Source organism: Ptychodera flava, chromosome 1 (genome assembly GCF_041260155.1).
Source record: "Ptychodera flava strain L36383 chromosome 1, AS_Pfla_20210202, whole genome shotgun sequence".
NCBI lineage: Eukaryota > Metazoa > Hemichordata > Enteropneusta > Ptychoderidae > Ptychodera > Ptychodera flava.
Genome location: NC_091928.1, coordinates 38,069,031 through 38,091,680, shown reverse-complemented (window position 1 = coordinate 38,091,680; position 22,650 = coordinate 38,069,031). Strand labels below are relative to the sequence as shown.

General features: G+C 38.6%; 2 protein-coding genes across 2 annotated transcripts; both read left to right on the top strand.

The window, feature by feature from the left end:
* Positions 1 to 464: 464 nt before the first annotated feature.
* Positions 465 to 8,189, top strand: LOC139136636 (cytochrome P450 4F4-like). Its single transcript, XM_070704409.1, has 9 exons — positions 465 to 828; positions 1,844 to 1,988; positions 3,070 to 3,242; positions 3,769 to 3,905; positions 4,075 to 4,336; positions 5,002 to 5,198; positions 5,323 to 5,456; positions 6,019 to 6,166; positions 6,983 to 8,189. The coding sequence occupies exons 1-9, from the start codon at positions 610 to 612 to the stop codon at positions 7,152 to 7,154; spliced, it is 1,587 nt and encodes a 528-aa protein (XP_070560510.1). The 5' UTR covers positions 465 to 609; the 3' UTR covers positions 7,155 to 8,189.
* Positions 8,190 to 8,813: 624 nt separating this feature from the next.
* Positions 8,814 to 21,110, top strand: LOC139144724 (uncharacterized). The gene is made up of 5 exons (XM_070715451.1): positions 8,814 to 8,886; positions 12,330 to 13,551; positions 14,216 to 14,326; positions 14,710 to 15,192; positions 15,631 to 21,110. Exons 2-5 carry the CDS (start codon positions 12,354 to 12,356, stop codon positions 18,801 to 18,803), a joined length of 4,965 nt encoding a protein of 1,654 aa, XP_070571552.1. The 5' UTR covers positions 8,814 to 8,886; positions 12,330 to 12,353; the 3' UTR covers positions 18,804 to 21,110.
* The last annotated feature ends 1,540 nt before the right edge of the window (positions 21,111 to 22,650 follow it).

Below are 22,650 nucleotides of genomic sequence, written 5' to 3'. Positions count from 1 at the left end.
TATTTTTTAATTATGCTAATCCGTGGACTTATCAGGGATTTTACGGGTTGGTCAACATCGCGAAAGATAGGAAAACATCTCTATCTTTGCAATGTTGACCAACTCTTGATAAGTCCACGGATTAGCATAATTAGTTGTGTTGACTAATTAATTACAAGATGTGTATATGAGAGATAAACGTCCTTGTAATTGGTGTAAAATGAATAAAGGGTTTATAAGAGGCTAGGTTAGATTATATAACCGTTTATTTTATTTACTCCGATCATTCAGAGCATGAAGACACAGTCCCTATATCCATAGAGGGACTGTGATGAAGAAAAGGAGAGGAACTGATAGAGAAAACAGTGAGAAAAACTCAATGACAAGCTTATTTTATTCTGTCTGGGTAGCCTGTGTTCACAGTAAAGTAATTATGCTTATATGATTGGAATGTTACCCAGTCCGTCCACATTGCCCGGTACACTGTTTACATGCCAACGAACTTTTCCGTCCAAAGGTCACACTAGATTTGTCAGTGATCACCATAACCTGTGGTCTCTCGTGACAGTTGCAGCTTACCTGTTTTCATGTCGTCTTCCTAAATTCGACGGTCTGGAAATCGTTGTAGTCATGATTTCCATCGTGAAGTCTATGTTTGAATTTGTATTCTCGTTCGATTTTCGACCATTTCTCACCCACCGATATCTCTTGCTCGCGTTCACCTCTTACCTCGTTCTCCGTGTGGCGTTTAAGATATACCAACTATTTCAGACGAAATGGAAGGCAGAGAGAGAACTTTCTTGCTTTCCAAGCTTTGACAGACATTGGCTCTTCGGAAATTTATTAAAGGTGAGCATAAAGTACACTTGTTCTGTTTTTATGTAACCCAGCTGCTAGCATAGTATTTTTCGTACATGTTTCAGCACTATAATAGCTTATTAATAGGTACAAAAGAGGCCGAATGTTTACTCCCTCTTACTGTTAGCCCTGTACTCAGTACCGTATCTGTTCTTATAGCATAACCAATTTAATAGAATCATGGAGGTACCTCCATGATAGAATAGTCGTTTTCTTTAAATAATGGCCAGTACAAGATCAAAAATGACAACAGCACCAACAAAGTTATTCCGAGTCGTAATAACAAACTGAAGTCCCGTGTGTGTTTACTTTGAATGTGGATGCACCACAAAGTACAGTTGTACGTCCTCGCCTGGAATGGTTCCTGTGTATCGCCACCACGGAAGCGGTGTATATCTGTGACGTAATCTCTCCGTATTACATCGCTTAATTTGTAAGCTGTTCGTGCAAATAACCATTAGTAAGCATTTTGACGCAGGAGCAGGCGTTTTTCCACGCATAAGCGGGCAATGAATGGGCAGGCTGGCATTTTTTCACGTTCGAACGAACGCTGAAAATTTCATTCTTTCAGCAGAGAAATCGTGAAAAGTATCGGCGTTGAGTATGCTACGGTTGTCACCGGGGTTTGTTTGTCGGGAGTGCAAATGACAGGGGGGCAAAGGTAGTTGTGTGGTTGTGAAACTTCCTGAGAGTGGAGGAAACGTCGTTCAAGTGTAAAGGGGAATCATGGAGCTTTACTACTTCAAGTTTAGAATTGTAGGAGGAGGAGGAGCAGGGACAATACCAAGGGGGCAAACCCAGGTGGAAAACAAAGGACAGAAGGAAGCTTCTTAATCGAAAGAGGGGAAGCAGTAAGGGTATTTATGGAGCCCCTTCAAAATGTTTATTAATTAATTACCGTAACGCATGAATCATAATGATGCACTATATTTTTAATTCATATGTTTATATAAGTACATGTATGTATTGTATCGTCAAAATAAACTTTTAAAAAAATGTTTTTCAGTTGCGAAATAATGAAAGCTCCATGCAAGAGGCAGGCCGTCGTTCAGCCGAAGGAAGCCCTGTGACGGTAATTTGGCTCGGTCCATTCATATCACGTGTAGCTGTCAATCATCCACTGACTGTGAAAGCTGTTTTAACGACAACAGGTAAGTCGAAGATTGCATTGCTTGGCGTTCGATGATGGTATAAATTCGAAGTGACAGAAAAATTACAATTTCTGTGATACCTTAAGCAGGAATCCGAGTGCCATTATGTTATTACAAGTTTTCCTCTGCGTTGCACGACGAAGTACATACATTGCAACTGTGACATGGGCGATTGACCAACTCCTCAGTGTATTTGGCTAATGGGATATTGAAAGTCCTGTTTGACGTCACGACCAGCTATGCTGCCATCATGTTTGCTGTCATAAGGTAATATGCGTCTCGAAAGTGAAAAAGTTAAATTTTTTGCTCAAACTTTCCTCAATGAATCTTTCAACCACACTCTTTCAAAATCAAGAATAAAAATCAGGGGTCACCGTGCAAATTTTGATACTAGAGAAACAAATTGCACAAGATTTAAAGATATTTGAAATTCAGAATGGCGGCTATCCCTGCGTTAACTCTATAGAGAACAATAAAATTTACGATTTTAGAAAATCTAAATATATAAGATAGTGAACATTTTGCTTACACCAAGAGCTTTAAAATGAGCCCTCAATTAGAAAAAAAATTGTAAAAGTTTGAGACTCCGAATATTTGTTCCCGTGGCGCGATCTGTCTTAATGCCTATCATTTGTTTCTATCAGACAATCATGGTAGCGATAAGCAAAATTTACCCACTTATAACACTGAGAAACCCCAACCCAATTGACACATGCAAAAAACATGGTCAACTGGAGTCCTGGAGATTTGCATTCGGCAACTCCGCTATAGAATTTTTGCCAGCGGTAAAATAGCGCCCTCTATGCTGTTCCTTCTGCCCGTCCACATACACATGGAGTTGGAATAGAACATGTTGAATATTGAATATGAACAAATTTCACAAGATCTGCAAGAGGTATGATTTCTCAAAACACTTCATTACCTCAGTCAAGCCTAAACCATCGCTTGAAGCCTTAAAACTCAGGACTGTAGTTACCTTTTGGCACTAATTAACAAATTTCAAGGACCAGACTGTATTCCAAGTCTAACGCCCACAAGAGAAGGAGAGTACCTTCACTTTTTCAATTCTATTATTTTACAGAGCCCAAAGACGAACTATTCTACAGTATGTTGAAGCCATGGCTTGGTGACGGATTGTTAATCAGCACTGGTCAGAAATGGTTTCGTAATCGAAGACTGTTGACGCCAGGCTTCCATTTTGACATACTCAGACCGTACGTGCAAATCTACAACGAGTGCGCCCAAACCATGCTGGTGAGTTAACCTTCACTTCCAGAGTTCGAAAACCACACATCCCTTTGACAAATTTGTTTACATTGGAGCATGGAGCATTTAGCGTTGTACTATTCTTAACATCGTTACTTTTCATCGATATTGAGTCTGTCGGAGGAAGGGCAACAGCAATTTGATATCCCAGCTTCTCTCCAAGTTTACGTTGGCGTGATTTTAGCTGCATGTAAACCTATATTCACAAAGATTTAGTGTGGACTAGAAGTCTCCGTAGTTGAGATATTGTATAAAAGGGAGACTGAATAAATGGGACATTCTCGCGACGGTTTCATTGATCGTGTCTAAAACCGGGGTCGAATATATGCATGGCCACCCATTCATTCAGTATCTTTTCAACATGTCAAACAATGTAAGCAGTATCTCTTTTCAAACAAAATTCATCAAAGATGGCCGACTTTGTCCTTTATGCGTCTTCTGTCTCTGAGACTTAAGTTTGCCAGAGTATTGACTCCACAGAATATCATGGACTCCATATTTGGTTATCTCCTAGGATAAGTGGTCCAATCTTTGTGAAATCAGCGCAGATGGCAGTCGTGTTCTTGAGATGTTTGAGAATATCAGCCTGATGACACTGGACAGCTTATTGAAATGCATCTTCAGCCAGGAAAGCAACTGTCAACGCGACAAGTAGGTATACCAGTCACATAATGATCTGCGCATATTTCTATGAAGGCCTTTGCTTTATACATGTCTTCTTACTGAAGACTCATTCGTGTTCAATTATCTTAGCGGATGGGAGGGGGGTCATCGCATGTGTTAGATCGAGTGCATGAACTTTTTCTCTACTTTTCTACAGGAATCAGAATCCTTACATCCGGGGAGTTTATGCGCTCTCCTACCTGATCGCAGAGCGCATCAGACTTTTACCCTATCATAGTAACGTCATCTTCCATTTGTCGCCGATGGGATACAAGTACCGGAAAGCGTTGAAAGCAGTGCATGACTATTCCAAACGTGTGATTCAAGAACGGAAGGAGGCGCTGGAAAATGAAGACAAGGAGAAAGAGACACCACGACGAAAATACATCGACTTCTTAGATATTCTTCTTCGAGCCAAGGTAGTATACTCACTGTTTTTGATAGCAATTATTGGTAATTATGGGTACTTACAAGAAGTTTGGTCAATATCGCGAGAAAAAAAGTCAAAATACGGACACATCGATATCATTGACGCGATATCGACCAAATTTCGTGTAATAACCTTTATCAGACATACATACTTTGGTTATGACCGTACTTCCTAGCAACTTTCAGAAATTATCGACGAAATAGACAGAGGTTCACCTTGCTTGCACCTCACTGTACACATAGAAAGTTGGTTGCTAAGGAGTGATAGCAACCGTATCTCTATATCATTCCGCTGTCTGGGCCAGCCGTTTTATGTATGAAACATAAGCTTACTAGCTGTAAGTAGTTCCGGTTACAGTGAAAATGTGAATCACATTTTAACATTTTAAAATACGAGTTAATATCAGCATTCTCAAACCAATAGGAGATTGACAATACAGGTATAGCATGTATGATACTTTACTGTAAGTCATTTTTCACAGCTTTACAAATATAGTTTACTTTTGAAAAATTAAAGTTATACATTCACCCCATGGAGGTACCGAAACATCGACTTTTAAAGCTGCTTTGGTCAGCTTTAACAAAATGAATCCCTTGTGCTTTGAGAATCTCAAATAGCATTGTTAAAATAACCGCCCATTTCACCATCTCATAGGACGAAGACGGACATGGGCTGAGCGATCAAGAAATCCAGGATGAAGTGGACACGTTTATGTTTGAAGGTCACGACACAACGGCCAGTGGCATATCTTGGTGTCTGTACAACTTGGCGATCAACCCTGAACACCAACAGAAATGCAGAGAAGAAATTGACGGTGTCTTGATGGGCAAAGAGAAAAAAGAAATAGAATGGTGAGATTGTAGATCGTCGTAAATTCTTTTCTGTTTCCTTTTCAATGGAATTTTATATTTCTCTGTGTAAGGTTTTCATCTCCAGATTCTTCAACTATCCGTGATTTTAATTTCTCATTTCCAGGGATGACCTGGGATCGCTACCGTACACGACAATGAGTATCAAAGAAAGCCTTAGACTGCGGCCACCTGTGCCGGTCATCGCTCGTGATTTAAAATCTCCACTGGTTCTTCATGACGGCAGGGTTATTCCAAAAGGTGACGCGTTCAAATAGTCTTGATCATGCTTTAAGAAAAAAATTCAGTAAATTCGACCTCACAACGTACGGCAGCCAGTCACCTATAGCGAAGACATCACAGGCAAATCCTAAAAAAGAGTGATTTTAATAACCGAGCTATAGCTGTTACTATTTTACTGACCATGACTGCGACCCCTCCACACGCTGTGGAGTTCATGATACACCAACACACACACACACTATGAACATCGCTCACAAAGCAACGAACCATGAATATATAGCTTAAATGGGGAAAGACAGTCTCGAAAACTTCAAACTTTACAAACTTTCATATTTATGTTGTCTTTCTGAGTAAATAACTTCGAAATATTTATTGTTTATGGACATTAAAATTATAAAACTTATGATGTTTACAACACATACGTCATTTGAGGTATATGTCTAATCTAAGTCGTATGCTTGTTGTACATTTTTATAAGGATTACATTCTCATTTGTCTGTTCAAAATTGAGTCCAAAGACATGGCAAAAATCGGAAAGGAGGGTGGAACTATACTTATTAATGATTACTCTACGATACAGGTAACGTGGTCATCGTTGCCATCCATGCACTGCATCACAACTCCGAAGTGTGGCCGGAGCCAACGAAATATGATCCGTCGAGGTTCCTTCCAGAAAACAGCAAAGACAGATCACCTTATGCGTTTGTACCTTTCTCAGCAGGGCCTAGGTAAGCCGTCAACTTAATTGACGTAGTGCGTAAACACTTTTAGTATTGTATCAATAAGGCTAGAGTCTTCAGTGTTGCTTCGGGGTGTTTATTAACGGAAAGATACAGCCGTGAACGGGTCTCTTCCAACTCATAACCTAGACTTGGTTCAAGTCTGCGATTTGTGAAGGTATGAGTGGGGTGAACGCAATGATTTGTGTTCTCTTTTCATATGAAAGATGCGAATGGGGTGAACGCAATGAGTGGGGTGAACGCGATACACCAGCAGAAACTCACTACTGCGCAGACTCCAAGGCAACGCGTTCGATCGCTCGGAAAGCCTGACCTGGGCTGCCAAATTTCAAACAGATTTGCATGAAACAGAAGAGACACAAGAGATATTGAATTGTATTTCTTTTAAATTCACCGACTTGAACCAAGTTTACTCATAAGCCAACAACATGGTTGATTGGGATCTGAGTTAGTGGCTGAGACCAAGCCGTTCATGATCGTATCTTTCAGTCTCGGCTACTATGATAGAGAAAAACATGTATGCTTTATGTGTGGGAATACAGGAAAAGAAAAAAAATCGTAACAGGAGAGAGCTGGAGCGAAGTTGATGATGCAGGAGTCTCATAATATAAATACCACAATATTAATATTTAATTAAGCTGACATTTTTTGATAGTAGACGTAATAAATAACTTTCCATCGACTTCCATATCAAATTTGTCAACAATTAATTTAGTCTTTCGTTTTTTTCTACAACATCAAATAGCATTTTTTATCTTCACCTCTTACCGGCGCTTAATTAGTACGGTTTCTACCTTGTTTTAGAAACTGCATCGGCCAGAACTTTGCCATGAATGAGATGAAAGTCGCCATAGCAAGCATATTGAGCCGATTCGAGCTATTTCCGGTTGAAGACAAGATCCCGAAAAGGACCAACAACTTAGTTCTGAGATCATCCAACGGAATTCATCTTCGAATTGAACCAAGACGACGATAGGAATTCAATCCTTTTATGACATTTTGGTACGGTTAATTTCTTTGAATCAAAATAGTCGTACCGTGGCGTCTTTATACAGCAATAGCATATGTATTTCTAACACATGAAGCATGTACAAAGTTACCAAGATTTTACTTGCAAAAAATCTCCCATGTATGACCTTTAAAATTGCCTCACTTCTCGAACTCAAACTTAAAAAAACCTGGGAAACACACCGTAGATCTACGTTTACAGGTGCACATATTCAGCATGAAGTTAGATTATACCATGTCAAACGTGAAAAAAGAGTCGAGTTTTAAAAATAAGTAAACCTACATTATGTTAGTCGTATAGATGATTTGAGATTTAAATCAATCACAGCTGACACAGCTCGGTGTCATTAACATTAGACATCTTCGTAAACTATTAAGTTGTTATCCTTGAAAAATTCGTAAACCGATGCGACAAAAACGGACGGAATACCAACAGCTATTAGTTTTATTGCCCTTTTCCAGATATGAACGAAAAAGCTTTTCAATTATGGGGAAGTAGTCATTATCACTAACCTCGCTACAAACCATGACAATAAAAAACGACTAAAATCAAATATTGCAGCACATAGCGTCCCAGTGAAATACCTTTTAATGGCTTACAATTCATGTAGCGTGTTAGGGGGCGGGGTAGCTATATCTAGGATACCTTTCGCTAATTAATGTTGTGTGCTATTTTCACACGATAATACACGAAGAGTGTATGGACGCGAAGCGTTTCGACTTAAAAATGCATGTTTATTGAGATTTTGCTTTGAAAGTACCTGCTTGAACAGCAAACCATTAAATCATTGTATTTTATTGATACATGTATTTGCTTCAAGATGCAATCGTATTTTTCGTCGAGTTGCTACACTGTAACGCATTCGTTTGGGAAAAGGCAGGGGTTTAGGTCAAACGCATTGACCTTTCGCCGAGAGTTGTTTTATTCTCCACAGCTCATCAGCATACACTGTGATGATTAATCATGATAAAGAACATTAAAAATTTCCCACATCTTCATTTACTTTGCATTTTCATGATTGTCATCTTTTCTACATTGACCGAGCACTTAAAAACCCTGTTACTTTGTTTATACTAGCTGAGTGATTCAGTTCACACGACAAGAAATAACTTCTTATATAAAGTGAATTTGTATGTAAATGTTCTGATTAACTGCAGAGGCAATAAACAAAGCTGTTTTCAACAGAGAGAGAGAGAGAGAGAGAGAGAGAGAGAGAGAGAGAGAGAGAGAGAGAGAGAGAGAGAGAGAGAGAGAGAGAGAACCGCTTTGTTTGCGGGCCCTCTACAATTCCACATTGTTCATTTGCTCAGCGGACAGTTGGAGAAAAGCAAAGTCAGCGGAAAGAAAGTTGGATTTAATCGTTCGCGGGGTATTAGTACGGTACAAGGAGCAATATGTAAGTGCCTTAGCTTCTACGTTTAGTTCACGCCCCTCTTCTGAAATTACATTTTCATATAAGCACCCGGGAGGCACTTTACAGTAAAACATTTAAATATTGCCGAGATATATTGAAATGAAGAGAATAGAGTATTGAGCAGCGTCTTGTTCTAACTTCCGGTATTCCGACTTCTGACCGGAGTAGTGCATTGTGGATCGACGTTCAGGGGCCACTTGAACTCTACTTCTTTTGCGTAGTGAACAACGGTGTCGAAGCACTGTCGGTAGAATTCAATTCGCTTCCTCTGCGAGAAAAATTGAAGTAAGTGATCGCTCGCATCGTTCTTGAATCGGGTAAATAATAATTATGTAATATATATGATGAACTCTTCGTAGTGTTTACAGATAGAAAATACCATTTTATGCAACCAAGCTTTTATCTGTCTATAGGCAAACAGCCGTTGCTATGTAGGTCATATGAGGCCTATTGAATAACTTATAATGGCTCGTACAGTGCTCATTGTTTGAGTGTTTACTTCCCAATCGGATGTATAATTGTCGTTTGCAGAGACGATTGGTTACTTCAGGGTATACACGCACTTCGGTTTTAAACATTGCTCATCAGATTTCTCGTAGTTCACCTCATATTCGGTTGCAATACAGATTGTAAAAGCCTGATTTGGGGCCTCCTGACCAGCTAATTGTACTACTGTATAATATGTATGAAGCGGCAAGCTATTACTGACATCTTTGTCGTTTTAGCCTTTACTCATGTCTTCTACTAGATATGATATTTGGTGAGAGTAATTTTAGGGACAAAAAAACAACTTTGATAAAAATATCCAACCAGCCATTTGAGTACGTCAATCTATTTCAACCTGAATAAAAGCATATTGTTTATCTATGGTAGACTTTCGACAGCGCGCGCACTTCCTTCAATCATTAAAGCCCCAATTTTCAACCCCAGGTTCTCGCATTAGTGCAGTTCTCCTCCCAGTCAAACACTTGGCCAGTACGATGTTTGATTTCTATAACATTAATTACACAAACAGATCTCAACCTTTAGACGCCTTCTGCTAATCCTGCAAACAGAGTTTATACAAGCGTTTGATTGACGGTCGATTCAAATCGCCAACGGTCATTGATTCCCCACCAACAACGCTCGAATTTCCTCAAAAATCTTCTTCCAGTGGCGTTAGAATTTGAATATAACCACAGACTTCGATCGGCAGCAGCTTCGCGCTGGGTAAGCCTAATACAAGCGCCACCAGCCACGTGCCGCGTTGCACGAGCGTGGGGCGTGCCGCGAGCCAAAGTTCACGATGCACGATTAACATGTTCATCTAGAAATAGGTGCATTTTCACTCCAATTTAATTCATTGATTCATTTTCATAGATAAATCAACATTCGGGCTTCAACGCCGCCTTCTAAATGCATGAACCAGTGACAAGCGAATGTGTGTTTATGAATTCTACATCAAGGGGTATATACAGAAAGGGACTCGAGAGAAATTATAGGGAGGGAGGGAGGACCAGTGTTTGTCAAAATCACACTGCGCGTAAAAATGTAACATTAAAAATTGATCAATCAAAACTCAGTACATTAATTTTGTAGACCATTTGGTAAGGTTGCTATATTTTAAATATCTATATGTCTTAAGCCATGATAATATTAAAAAGATTTTTACAATATTATTTTTTAGAAATTATGACCTTTGACCTGCCCTATCTCCCCTCTGCATCTAAGCTGTGGCTTATCCTACCTAAGAGTCAAAGACGGCTGGTGTCTATCGAACTGTGACTGGTATGGGACACGACCTTCGACCCTCAAATCATCCTGTACCTCACTAATTATGCACATCTATAAATTATAGGCCAGCTAACAGACGTCGAGGTCTGAAGTTTAGTGGATGGAGATAATTATGTTAAATAAGATTTAAATGTCAAGCGACCAGGATGAAATTTGACCTGGATTTAACGAATATTCCGATAAATCAGTAACTACAAGTTCTACACCATTGATATTTATGGACATGAGGCAACCAATGGTGCAACATCCTGTATCTTATTAATTATGCACATGTCTAATTCACGGCTCACCAATGTGACTACAGGACCGATTTTTGCCTGAGGGCCATCATGGGAGGAAAGATTACAGCAAAAATATTACGTGCCAGGATGACTTTTGATCTGAGTGTAACATATTTGCCAGTAAATTAGTGCAACAGTCTTCATATTTGGTGGGATGAGGCGTCACATTATACATTAGTAAATATTTGTCAAAAAAAATATTTAATGATTTTGACTATGTGACGTACAGGGACTGTCAATTTTTGTTGGACATAACAATTGGGGAGAATCACTTTTCTCAGCATCTTTTTGACAATTCGCCCTCCCTCCCTGTACTTTTTTCCAGTCCCTTACTGGCCAGCACATGTTGGATTCGTGAACACACATACCGCAGGTCACAACTTCATACACATACAAGGCGTCAATTAAATGTAATTTAACAATGAAGATGAATCGATAAAGTGAATTAGAGTGAAAATGCATCTACTTCTACCTTAAAGGCGGAGCCTCCCTTTTAAAGGGCGCGAAGCTATGGCTGCGTTCATCGTGTAAGTGGACATCTAACAGGCAAAACCCGGGCACACGCTCCAGAAAATGCCACTTTTTAGTTTTTTCCGGCCGCAAAAACACAGACAGACTGCCAGGCGGTCAGCTCGAAGGTGCTGCCGATCGAACTCAGTGGTTGTATTCAAATTCTAACATGACTGGAAGACGATTTTTTAGGAAATTCGAGCGTTGTTGGTTGAAAATCGTGACCGTTGGCGATTTGAATCGACCGTCAATCAAACGCTTACATAAACTCAGTTTGCGGGATTAACAAAAGGCGCCAAAGGGTTGAGATCAGTTTGTGTAATTAATGTTATAGAAATCAAACATCGTACTGGCCAAGTGTTTGACTGGGAGGAGAACTCCACTAATGCGAGAACCTGGTATGGATAAGTTCGGCTTTAAAATACAAGCTGTGAATGTGAACTTTGGCTCGCTGCACGTGACACGTGGCTCGTGGCGCTTGAATTAGCCTTACCCCTTCGCGCTGACCGCGTGGCAGGGCAGATCGTCAACACGTGGCAGTCTGTCTGCATTTTTGTGGCCAGCAAAAACTAAAATGTTGCATTTTCTGCAGCGTGTGCCAGCGTGTTGCCTGTTTGGCGTCCACTTCAATGAACGCCGTCATAGCTTAACGCCCTTTTAAAGGGAAGCTCCACCTTTAACACAAAGGCGGTGAGTGCTACCCTCGGTAAACAATATACAAACAATTATCGTTCCTTAGATTAGAAACAAAAACAAACAAATGAATGAATGAAGCTTTCGGTAGCTATTGAGTGCATATGCTCTAGGTTCAAGGAGTGACATTCCCAATGTGATAATGGTACGTCCGCCAGAAGACAAAGTGATCCTATAGTGCTATAACAGAACACTGTGGACTATTCTAGTTCAATTCTTTGGGGGAGAGTCAAATTTGAACGAAATCAGGCTGCCTTGTTACCAACAATATCAGTTGACCAACTTTTCAAATCTTCGTTGATAATGAAATTAGCTTTTGTCGCTCACATTTTGCCCGAACACAAGACAATTGAATACATGTTATAAAGACGTGGAATAAACTGACAGTTTGATCAAGAATAAGGTAAATAACATAATGAACTGACATTATTTCTGATAAATGTAGTCAAGATAATTGTTTTTTTTTCCTAGTTTATACGTACCAGGTGCGTCAAAATGACATCGCTATTCCTGGCTGAGCAGTGGTGTCGAATTAGAGACAGTGTATCAGCTCTCAACTGTCAACTTGCAAGTCTTGCATCACAGAGCGGGCAAAAGAGGACATGCTGCGTTGTTTTCAAGGCAACTGAACAAGAAAAGAGAGACGCTGCCGCCTGTGGAGTGGAACTGATTCTGCCGTGTTTGAGCGAGGAGGTTGTAGTTGCCTTTGGAAATGATAAGCCGGAACCGAATTGGCTTTTGTCACCTGAGAATTACTTTACGACTCTGATTGACTTAAAAGATATAGAACACATCGTTGAACATATTCAGGCGTCGACAGAATTCTTGTTTGCACATGTACTGAGAAAACGCTATTTCAAAGATGCTAAAGTCATAATTGTCAATCATACAGTGCCTCCGGGTAATGACGAACTTAAAGATACACACTTAAAATTTGCTGAATCAGCAACTGCAGTTTTCTCCATTGGACCAACCGTCTTCGATGAATATGAGAACCTCTATGAAAGAACTGGAATTGAAGTAAAGCATGAACTGTACCTTCCAAGGCCAGAGAATGCGTTCTTTGATCTAAATCTAGATAAGATTACCAAAACCATGAACTTGAAACAAATACTGACCGTGATAACGGACAAAGACGTTGAATCAAAAAGGTATGAACTTGTTTCCACGGCAGTAGATATAACAGCAGAAATTTTTCACAGCATTGATAATAAGAATGTAAAATGGTCTGTTCGTACTAAGTCAGTGGATGATATTCATGATGCCAGAACATCACTCAAAAATAAGTTAAAATGCTCGTGTGTAAAACTAATTACCTCTCCTCCATACGGATCGCACGACAATATTTATAGCGACCTACGTCAGAGTGACGTCTTGGTCATTCCCCCCGATGAGCCATTCAGTGTGGAGGCATTGCAAGCTATAGCTGCTGGACTTCCTGTGTTAGTGCCAAGGAGAACCGCCACGGCAGAACTGCTTGAGAAGTTCTTCCCCGGCAGTGCAGAGTACTTTTTGTATGACCCTACCGTTGACGATCTATCACGGCAGATCAACGGTATGTTGAAAAAAAGCGCGACAACCAGTATGGCCACCAAGTTGAAAGACGATTACTTCAACAACCAATCAGTCTCCAAAACTCATGAAAACTTCAGATCATGTATCCTAGGTGCTGTTGCTTTAAAGACCAAGCCAGGTAATGGGTTCATTTATTGTTTAAGTACTTAACAAGGTCTAACGAGATGCGTTAGCAGAAATTGTCAGGGCCATAAGTAAACATTTGAAATAAGAGAATGAAGATGATAACTGCAAATGTGTAAAGGTAGGGGACTCGATCCTAGGGATCGAGTTTGTTTTAGTCTGTAAGAGAATTATGAAAGTGTCACAGGCTTTTGTTTTCCATTGAAATTGTAATCTAGTAAGTATATTTTTTGGAAAGACAAAAACGCCTTTAAAAGCAAAACAGAGTCACAAGTTGATGGATTTGGTTCTTGGTACACGATGAAAAGACCTATCCAAAACCTTGGGCATTAAGACATACCGGTATGCCCTGTAGAAGAAATGGACTGACTGCTTCATGGATGGATGGATGAATAGATGGATTGATTGAAGGGGATTGATTGAAGGGTGGATTAGATGGATTTCTCGACTGGATAAATGAATGTGTGGGTGGGTTTATGGAATGGATGGATTGATTGATTGATGGATTGATGGAGCGATGGCGTCTCTTGGCAGAAGAATGTTTGAGATATACTTCATCTTCATAAGAAATTTAAAGAATCTATGCATCTTATTTTAGGCATTTTAAATGCTACACTCACACGTTATTTTATGTGCAAATTTTCTCACCTTCTACACAGGTACCTTCATTCGAAAATGGAACTCAGAGCAGGAAGTCAACGAAAGCAGAAGAGATAAAAAGGAAGACACCTCTCATGCCAAGTATGTTAGGATGTCCTTGTTTGTGATTTGTTTTTCGAAAAGTCTTGCAGAGTTTCCATAATGTCAAATTCCGAGTCCTTAGCATGCACCCATTGAAACATGGATTTGTTATTAGTGCTTATTTCTCCTAAAGAATGCTACTAATATATAATAAAAATACTGTCAACAACCAAAACATCTACTTCCTCACTGTGGTGAATATCAATACTTATCAATGGGCGGGTCTAAATGTTTTCATACTCATTATTTCACCATATTATATTTTTTAACTATCGCTAAGGTACTCTAATTATAAGCTACTAATTTTTTTTTTCATAAGACACAACAAGCCGATGTGAATTTCCGATTAGATTTTCAATATTTCAAATAGTTTTGCTGATTGCATTTTAAGTGAACTTTATGAAATTTGCAGCACTACAATGTGAAGTTCAACTTGAGATTAAAGAGAAGAAGATGAGAGTTGAAGCCCAACGAGTTACATCACAACTACAAGTATTTGAATTGCAAAAACTGAGAGACCAGCATGAATTCGAACAAGAGAAGAAGAAAATGAAAATGAAACAAATAGACCAGGTCTTTCAAAAGCAGATAGAATGGTTAATGAAGGGACATGCCCCTGATACGATAGATAAGATGGACAAGGCATATGAAAAGTTTCAAGCAAGGTTAGATAAAATTGATGAGGGATCCTTAAGGTGCTTTTTGAGTTTCCTCTCAGAAGAGAACATCGACTATTTCTGGCAGAAGTTTGAGGCAGGTGACGTTGATAAAATCTTGAGTGACATTCTAGTGACACCAGTGATGCAATCTTTGGCAGACGAGGCTGGATGCACTGTCAGAATCAGATCATTGGTAGAGAAGAAGGAGTATGAACTAGTCAAACAGATTCTTCACAGTAAGTACAAAGACATGGTGTAACATCACGTTGTATCATGTCTCTCTGACGAAACAGTTTTACAGATATATATATATATATATATATATATATATATATATATATATATATATATATATATATATATATATATATAATGAATATACTAAACTACCATTCATTTGGACAGCCTTTCTGTAATGAAGGTGACACGGAACGGATTTTCCTTTTCTATTAACGCCATCAAAATCCTAATACGACATAATTTATGCAAAGATGATGACGAAATGAGCAATCAACAAGCGATCATGCTTTCTGTTATAACGATGTACGATCCAATCCTGCCATACATTCAGTAATTCTAGTATTCTGGTCCGTGCTGCATAGCGATTGTTCACATATAGTTCTTTACTTTTGCCCTGTCCCAAAGCTCATATGTTGTTTCGTGTTCCTTTCTAGATATGACAGCCGTTTATACAGTCCCTGAGCGAACGCGGGTGAGGACTATTGCGCATGACAAGTGGGAGAGATATGCCTTGCAATGTGTAGGAGAAAACCAAGCAAGGTATTTGATAGAGCAGTCGAGATATCACCCGGTTGTAAGCGAGTTGAGAAACGATGATTTTTTCTTCCCCTCATTCATATCTTACTGGATTGAGAATTCTTATACTTTGCCACTCACTATCACTGAAGCAACCGAACATGCAATTAAACACCACATAGACATACACTGTAGGGAACATAAACGAAAAGTAGAAAATGTTTGGGATGTAGTACAGACTGGGTTCTGTGAAATAGGAAATCACATATTCGATGAAATACTACAGGCACCGACATTTTCTTTGACGCTAGATGTTCCCTCTAGTGATACATATTTATTTGGTCTGTTTAGGGATGAAAAGCCTTCCGACACATTATCAAGTTTGGAAAGCCAACCTTGCGAAAGGAGAGCTTTTGTGTCAGAACACGTGCACTACTATTGCTTGGCACTTTATTTGAGTAAAATGGAAAATATGTTTCAAAGGAAACACATTTTTGAAGAATTTGCTAACTCCGTGCCAAGGGTGCTCGGATATTTGGCTGGTATTCTGAAGGAGAAATCATTACCGTTATTTCAAATGCTGACAACGTGCCTAATGAAATATAATCCCGCAAATTTTGAACACCTTAGTACCCTCGGCATTTGTCTCCATGAATCAAAATGTTCAGAATCTGACACGTTTCTAGAAATAGTCGAGAAGATGTTAGAGACAGACTCTGCCTGTGATTTGTCCGTCTTAGATTTCAGTAAAATCTCTCTATATGACTTGGAAGCATCTGCTTTCATTTTGGAGAAAACCCATCATCAAATGAATGCCATCGTAGTGTCCGAAAAAGAAAAACCACACCTTTCAGGAGAGTTTCAAGACCTCCTTACGGGTCTCATAAAAACTCAGGAATCATTTGTACACGCGAAGATTAGAAATACAGTTGAATTAATCGTGATAGCTAGATTTTTCAAATTTTATTCATGTTTGTTGGCTCAAAATCGCGAGTACGATAGAAGAATTTGCCAACCTGTCATAAAATCGATTAAAATTGAACCAGTTGATGAAGGATTCAATCAAATTGACAGCGCAGTATTACAGGCATTGGTCGATGCACTAGCGTCATTACCATTTTTGAAATCATTATACATTATCGGATTCAATGAAATATTTGTAAGAGAAGTTTTTGGAATAATGGTAGCTAACAACATCATACTCAAAGTGAAGCAACTGGGATTATCACATAATGGTTTGGGATACACTTTTACAGGTGAACTATTGGAATCAATACAATGTTTACCATTTCTTAGGTCTCTCGACTTAAGTAACAACAAGCTAGGGGGACTTGGTTGTTTTACGTTGGTACCTTTGCATGGTGAAGTTGACGTTCTTCTGGAGAACAATGGCATTGAAGACAGCTTAGATACGTTGTCAACATCAGAACAACTTGCTATGCATCTAAGGGATTTAACAGCAAAGTTAAATACATTAGAGGATATCAAAACAATTTTGGAAAATACGAAAAATATTATTGATTTGGATTTATCAAATACTCCAACCAATATTGTTTCCGAATTGTGCAAAATCATAGCTTTCTTCAATAATTTGAAACGACTAAATCTTAGCAAGTGTAATGTATCGAAAGATATTGCAGTCATACTTGCTGATAGTTTTTGTCATTTATTGTCGCTCAGCCATCTAGATCTAAGTTCAAATAACATTGGCGATGATGGGGTTGTGTATGTAGGAAGTAAATTACACTGCCTGAAAAAGTTTAGCTATGCAAATTTTCATGACACTGGAATAAGTGCCAAAGGCATTATTGGATTGCTCAACACGGTACCACATAATCTTCATAAACATATCAATGTGTCCCACAACATTCAACACCTCGCCCACATACTACCATACCTTGGAAGCAAATTATCGCAATACCCCTATGATTTGAATCTGGATGCAAAGGAACTTCCCCTTGCGAGTTTAATGTTTGTTAAGGATCTTGAGGTTATAGATGCGGTCGAAATAGACAGCGTTTTGTGGACTCGTAACGACTTTGTAAGTATCTGCAAAGGTTTAAAAAATATCGACAATGTTAAGACACTTGCCTTAAAAAATACCAACATTGGCTGGGTAGGCATTGCTTCTTTAAGTAAGGCTATCGAGAAATTAACAGGAATCCGTAAACTAGACCTCAGGCATAACAGTATAGGTGATGTTGGTGCTGAAATGTTAGGTAAATCGATGGAGAAATTGACCAAACTGATGCAAATTTGTCTACCGTATAATAATATCGGATATGTTGGCTGTGTCAGTTTAAGTAAGGGTATGAAGAACTTGACCAAGCTTCGGCATTTAGATTTAAGTCACAATAATATCGAAGATGTCGGCGTGGAGAGTTTAAGTAATGTGATCGGGGAAATGACAAGGATGAGACATGTAGATCTGAGTTATAATAGCATAGGAAGTGTTGGTGTAGAGAAACTAAGTGAAGGGATTGGGAATTTGTCTCAGTGTAGACATTTTGATCTCAGCCATAATAACATTGGGGATGTCGGTTTGCAGAGTTTAAGTAAGGCGCTGGAGAAAATGACTCGTTTAAGACATATAGATCTAAGTCAGAACAACATCGGGAATTTTGATGGCGAATGTCTTAGGAAAGCGGTGAGCCAAATGAAATGGTTAAGATATGTGGATTTCAGTAATAATAAAATTGGGAATGCGTGCATGACGACATTGAGTGAAGGAATGAAGAATCTATCTCGTCTGAGACTTTTGAATCTCAGCAATAACAGCATTGGAGACGTTGGCATGGAGAGTTTAACTAAGGCAATGGAGAACATGAGTCACCTGAGACATTTAGATCTTTGTAATAACAACATTGGCGATTTTGGTGCCGAGTGTCTCATGAAAGTGGTGGAGAAAATGACTAGATTGAAACATATAGATCTCAGTGGTAATAAAATAGGAAATGTTGGTATGGAAAAAGTCAGAAGAAGGATCGTGAATTTGTCGCAGTTTAGAAGTGTGGACATTCGTTATATAAACATTGGAGATGTTGGTGTTATTGGTTTTAGTGAAGGGATGGTGAATATTAATATGATGTAAAATGTGATTGCAACCAATAGCAACATTTGTGACTAGAAATTGAAATGGAGCGATGTTGAATATAGCTCGTCATGTACATAACATAGAAACTGTTATTACTGAGAGTAACAAGTATACATTCGATTACCAGAACATTACTTACCCTTTCAGTGATCACTGATAGAGTGGAGAGGAACAATTAACATTTGTTCTATATAAGCACGTCAAGAGAAGTGAAACCCAAGAATTTTACATGGATGAGATGAAACCGCATCTTTATTTGATGTAGATATTTTAGAAGAAACAAGCGCCGTCAGTCATGTGATTTGACAGATAAGTCAAATACCACTTCCATTGCTAGTCATTGACATTGATGTAAAGATTAGCAACCAAAAGACAATTTCACACAGAACATTTCACACGGTGACCTTTCACGTCACTCCTAATGTCTGTTCTGGGTAATAGAATATTCAAAGACTAATACAGTGTCAAGTAGACTGTTAATCTTTATGTCATAGTTACACAATTTACCAAGTGAATGTAAAACTAAAAATGGTTTGCATTAAAGTGATAGAAAAAACAAGTTCGACCATTGTTCTAATATGATCAAAATGTATGAGGAACCTTGCCATAATTAATACAAATAGCCTACAAACACTGTTTTCACGATATGAACAAATTTAATAAGACAATACGTTTGATAAATAAATTACAAACAATGTAATTGTACAAACAATTTATTCCCCCACCCCGAATCATTATTTATTTGTGAATAGCAGTTCAAAAATGAAGTGTTTTCCATGCAAGTTATTGTCGATTCTGATTTTGTACAAAAGGGGGTACATACTGTGACAGTCTACTGGTAGGACAGTAGGACATTTATAAATATGCGTATTCCGTATTTACCACAATTTTGTATGACTTAAGATGCAAGGCATATGCTTTCATTTCCAATGTTTTTCACATGTCGTTTCCTTAGTATGCAATAGCGAGATTCGTTCGTTTGATAGATATGAGGAATAACTACATTTCGAGTTACACAGTATTTTTACCTGATTGAAGACACTGTGACTGATACTGTGACTGAGATACATTAATGTTCGTTATCTATGACTAGATTTTAGTCCTGATATATGGCACATTGTACACTATGTTGCATAGGAAATACCAATAGAGTATATCTAAGTTACATTGTTGGGAAATATAGTTTTAAAAGAAGGAAAATGATAAAATATCATCAGAAATTATGAATTTTGCCCATTAATACAATTTTGATTCTATTGTTATTGTTTTCAGTCGTAAATCTAGATTATTGAATTTGTTATTATCTTTGCCTTTTACCACAGAGAAAAAAGTACGTTACTTTGCAGCACACATTCTGTGTCTATTTTGCACCCAAACCTTTCTTGTTCAAGTATATTTTATGCAACATTCATTAATAGTCCTGAGAAATTGTACTTCCTTTCACACTTCATCACCCTAATGCAATATCCTACAACGAAATGATCGATTACCTGGCCTTGTTTGTGGAGCTGAAGCGCCAAAGAAAATGACCGGAAGTTGTCACGGGTGTCAATAACCTTTTGTGGCTGAGATATTTATTTTTTGACTGGGTGGCCATACTAGTAGTACTACTTCTCTGTAACATCCTATTTATCTGTTCTGACATATTGTCCATATCAGGTTCATACAAAAAGTAGTCTGCGATTTCGTTGAAATATTCTTTAAGAAATTCTGCCGTCACGGTGGCGGTTCTCCTTGGCACTAACATAGGAAAGTCCAGCAGCTACAGCTTGCAATACCTCCAAACTGAATGGCTCATCAGCCGGTATGACAAGGACATCACTCTGAAGTAAGTCTCTACATATTTCATCTTGAGAACTGTATGGGGGAGGAGGTAGTTGGTTCTATGCACGGGTATTTTTCGTTGTTTGATAGAAATGTTCTTGTTTCGTTAATGTCATCAACTGATTGAACGCGAACAGACCACTAAATTCAGCAAATATTAAGTGTGTATCTTTAAGTTCATCGTTAATCCGAGCTACTGTATGGTTTACCATAACCATATTAGCATTTTTGAAATAACTTTTTCTCAAAGAATGTGCAAACAAGAAGTTTGTCGAATTATTTACATGATCAACAATGTAATCCATGTTTTGAAGGTTCAACAGGGTGGGGAAGTATGTCTCCGGCGAAAGAAGCCAGTTTTTGCTTTGGTTCATCATTTTCAAAAGCAGCCATGAGGTCCTTATTCAAACATGGCAGATTCAGTTCCACTCTACAGTCAGCAGCATGTCTTTTTTCTTGTTCAGTTGCCTTCAAAACAACACAGCATGTTCTCTTTTGTCTATTTTGGCCTGCAAGACTACAAACTGGCAGTTACGGGTTTTCAAACTGTCTCTTATCAGGAACCACTTCTCAGCCAAGAATAGGGATGTCATGTTGATGCCTTTTCTGGAAAAATAAGACTTAAGATGTATCATTTACTGAATTTCTTTCTTCTTTCTGAATAATGTCAATAATTATGTAACGTATTAGAGTGCTACAATAATTTCATAGCTTCATCATGAGTTGTTTATAATTTTGCATGTTTCACAAGACGTCAAATTCTGTATAATGCTACACCAGCCCACAACAGCACGTATATTTTTGATGTAAGAAGTCGCGATGTATCACTTTGTGAAGATGGCTCCATTCTTTTGAAGTTCACCAAAAGCCATTGTCGTTTGGTACTTTCAACCTTACTCCTTCTTTGAATGCCTTGATTCTTTCGATAATTTGTCAACCCATGTCTTTCTTTGCCATTCATGTTTACAAACCAACGTTGATGTTACCAAACAGAGTGAGATTTGAGAGCAAGATCGTTTTATTTTCTATGCATACAGTCAATAAATTAGCCATTGATGATTACTGTAGAACACACTTCAGTTCCATCAAGACTTATCTAATGTACTTTGTATTTTGTGTAGCGCTTGTCTGTGATCAATACATCAGTTAAAGATTGCCTAAAAATCATCTTGATGTCAATAAAGTTATCTCAATCCTTAAGAAAGTTTGTGAAATTTTTTGTCAGAATGGCATGATAGCACGCTGTGGTTGAAAAAATGATTTTCCAACATTGGTAGTATTTTGAATGCTGTGGAGTGCATCAATATGCTCTCTTATGACAAATTGCGGGACGGTATTTTATACAATGAACAGATCGTAGACTGTTGCAATTCAGAAGTCATGACCCCTTGATTGCCTATGCTAATCAGGTGACTCACACGGCTAATATATTTGCTCGGTCTCATATTGATTTATGACCAGACACCATAACCAGGACCAACCAGAATACACATATACGCTGTTTAATCGGGTTCGAACTCACCACATACTGTAGCTAGTTGCCTAGCGGAGAAGCAGCAGACAGAATCGCTCGGCCAAATCCCCATTCTCAAAAAAGAATGGTTCAGTAACAAAGCTTAATAATTACAGTTTTTCTGACTGCGATCACTCTACACACGTTGTAGAGTTCTACAGCTCCAACGCTTGTATACTAACTATCACACATCGCACACAAATTATATCGAAGCAATGAATACATCAATTAAAGTGGACGATAGACAAACTCTGGGACAATGCTGTCCATCAGCAGGATTATCGACCTAGGATAAAAAATACGTTGTCGTTGTTTTCAATCGGATTTGAATTTACAACATGAAGAAGCCAGTCACCTACCGGAGAAGCAACGGACAGAACCAAACATTGGCAAATGACACTATGCGCCAGAAGCCACTGCGGCATCGGCAATGAATGTTGTGAAGCTCATGATTTGTTTTCTACGTTACCGGATCATAGTAAAAACGAAGATTATATTCCTGAGTTG

What these genes read in the sequence shown, in the direction of transcription:
- LOC139144724 (XM_070715451.1), top strand. Translation starts at nt 12,354, where the DNA reads ATGACATCGCTATTCCTGGCTGAGCAGTGGTGTCGAATTAGAGACAGT. An exon ending in GATGTCCTTGTTTGTGATTT is followed by an intron (nt 14,327 to 14,709) that starts GTTTTTCGAAAA and finishes TGAAATTTGCAG; the next exon opens with CACTACAATGTGAAGTTCAA. An exon ending in AGTCAAACAGATTCTTCACA is followed by an intron (nt 15,193 to 15,630) that starts GTAAGTACAAAG and finishes GTTCCTTTCTAG; the next exon opens with ATATGACAGCCGTTTATACA.
- LOC139136636 (XM_070704409.1), top strand. Translation starts at nt 610, where the DNA reads ATGATTTCCATCGTGAAGTCTATGTTTGAATTTGTATTCTCGTTCGAT. An exon ending in AGCTGTTTTAACGACAACAG is followed by an intron (nt 1,989 to 3,069) that starts GTAAGTCGAAGA and finishes ATTATTTTACAG; the next exon opens with AGCCCAAAGACGAACTATTC. An exon ending in GAGAAAAAAGAAATAGAATG is followed by an intron (nt 5,199 to 5,322) that starts GTGAGATTGTAG and finishes TCTCATTTCCAG; the next exon opens with GGATGACCTGGGATCGCTAC.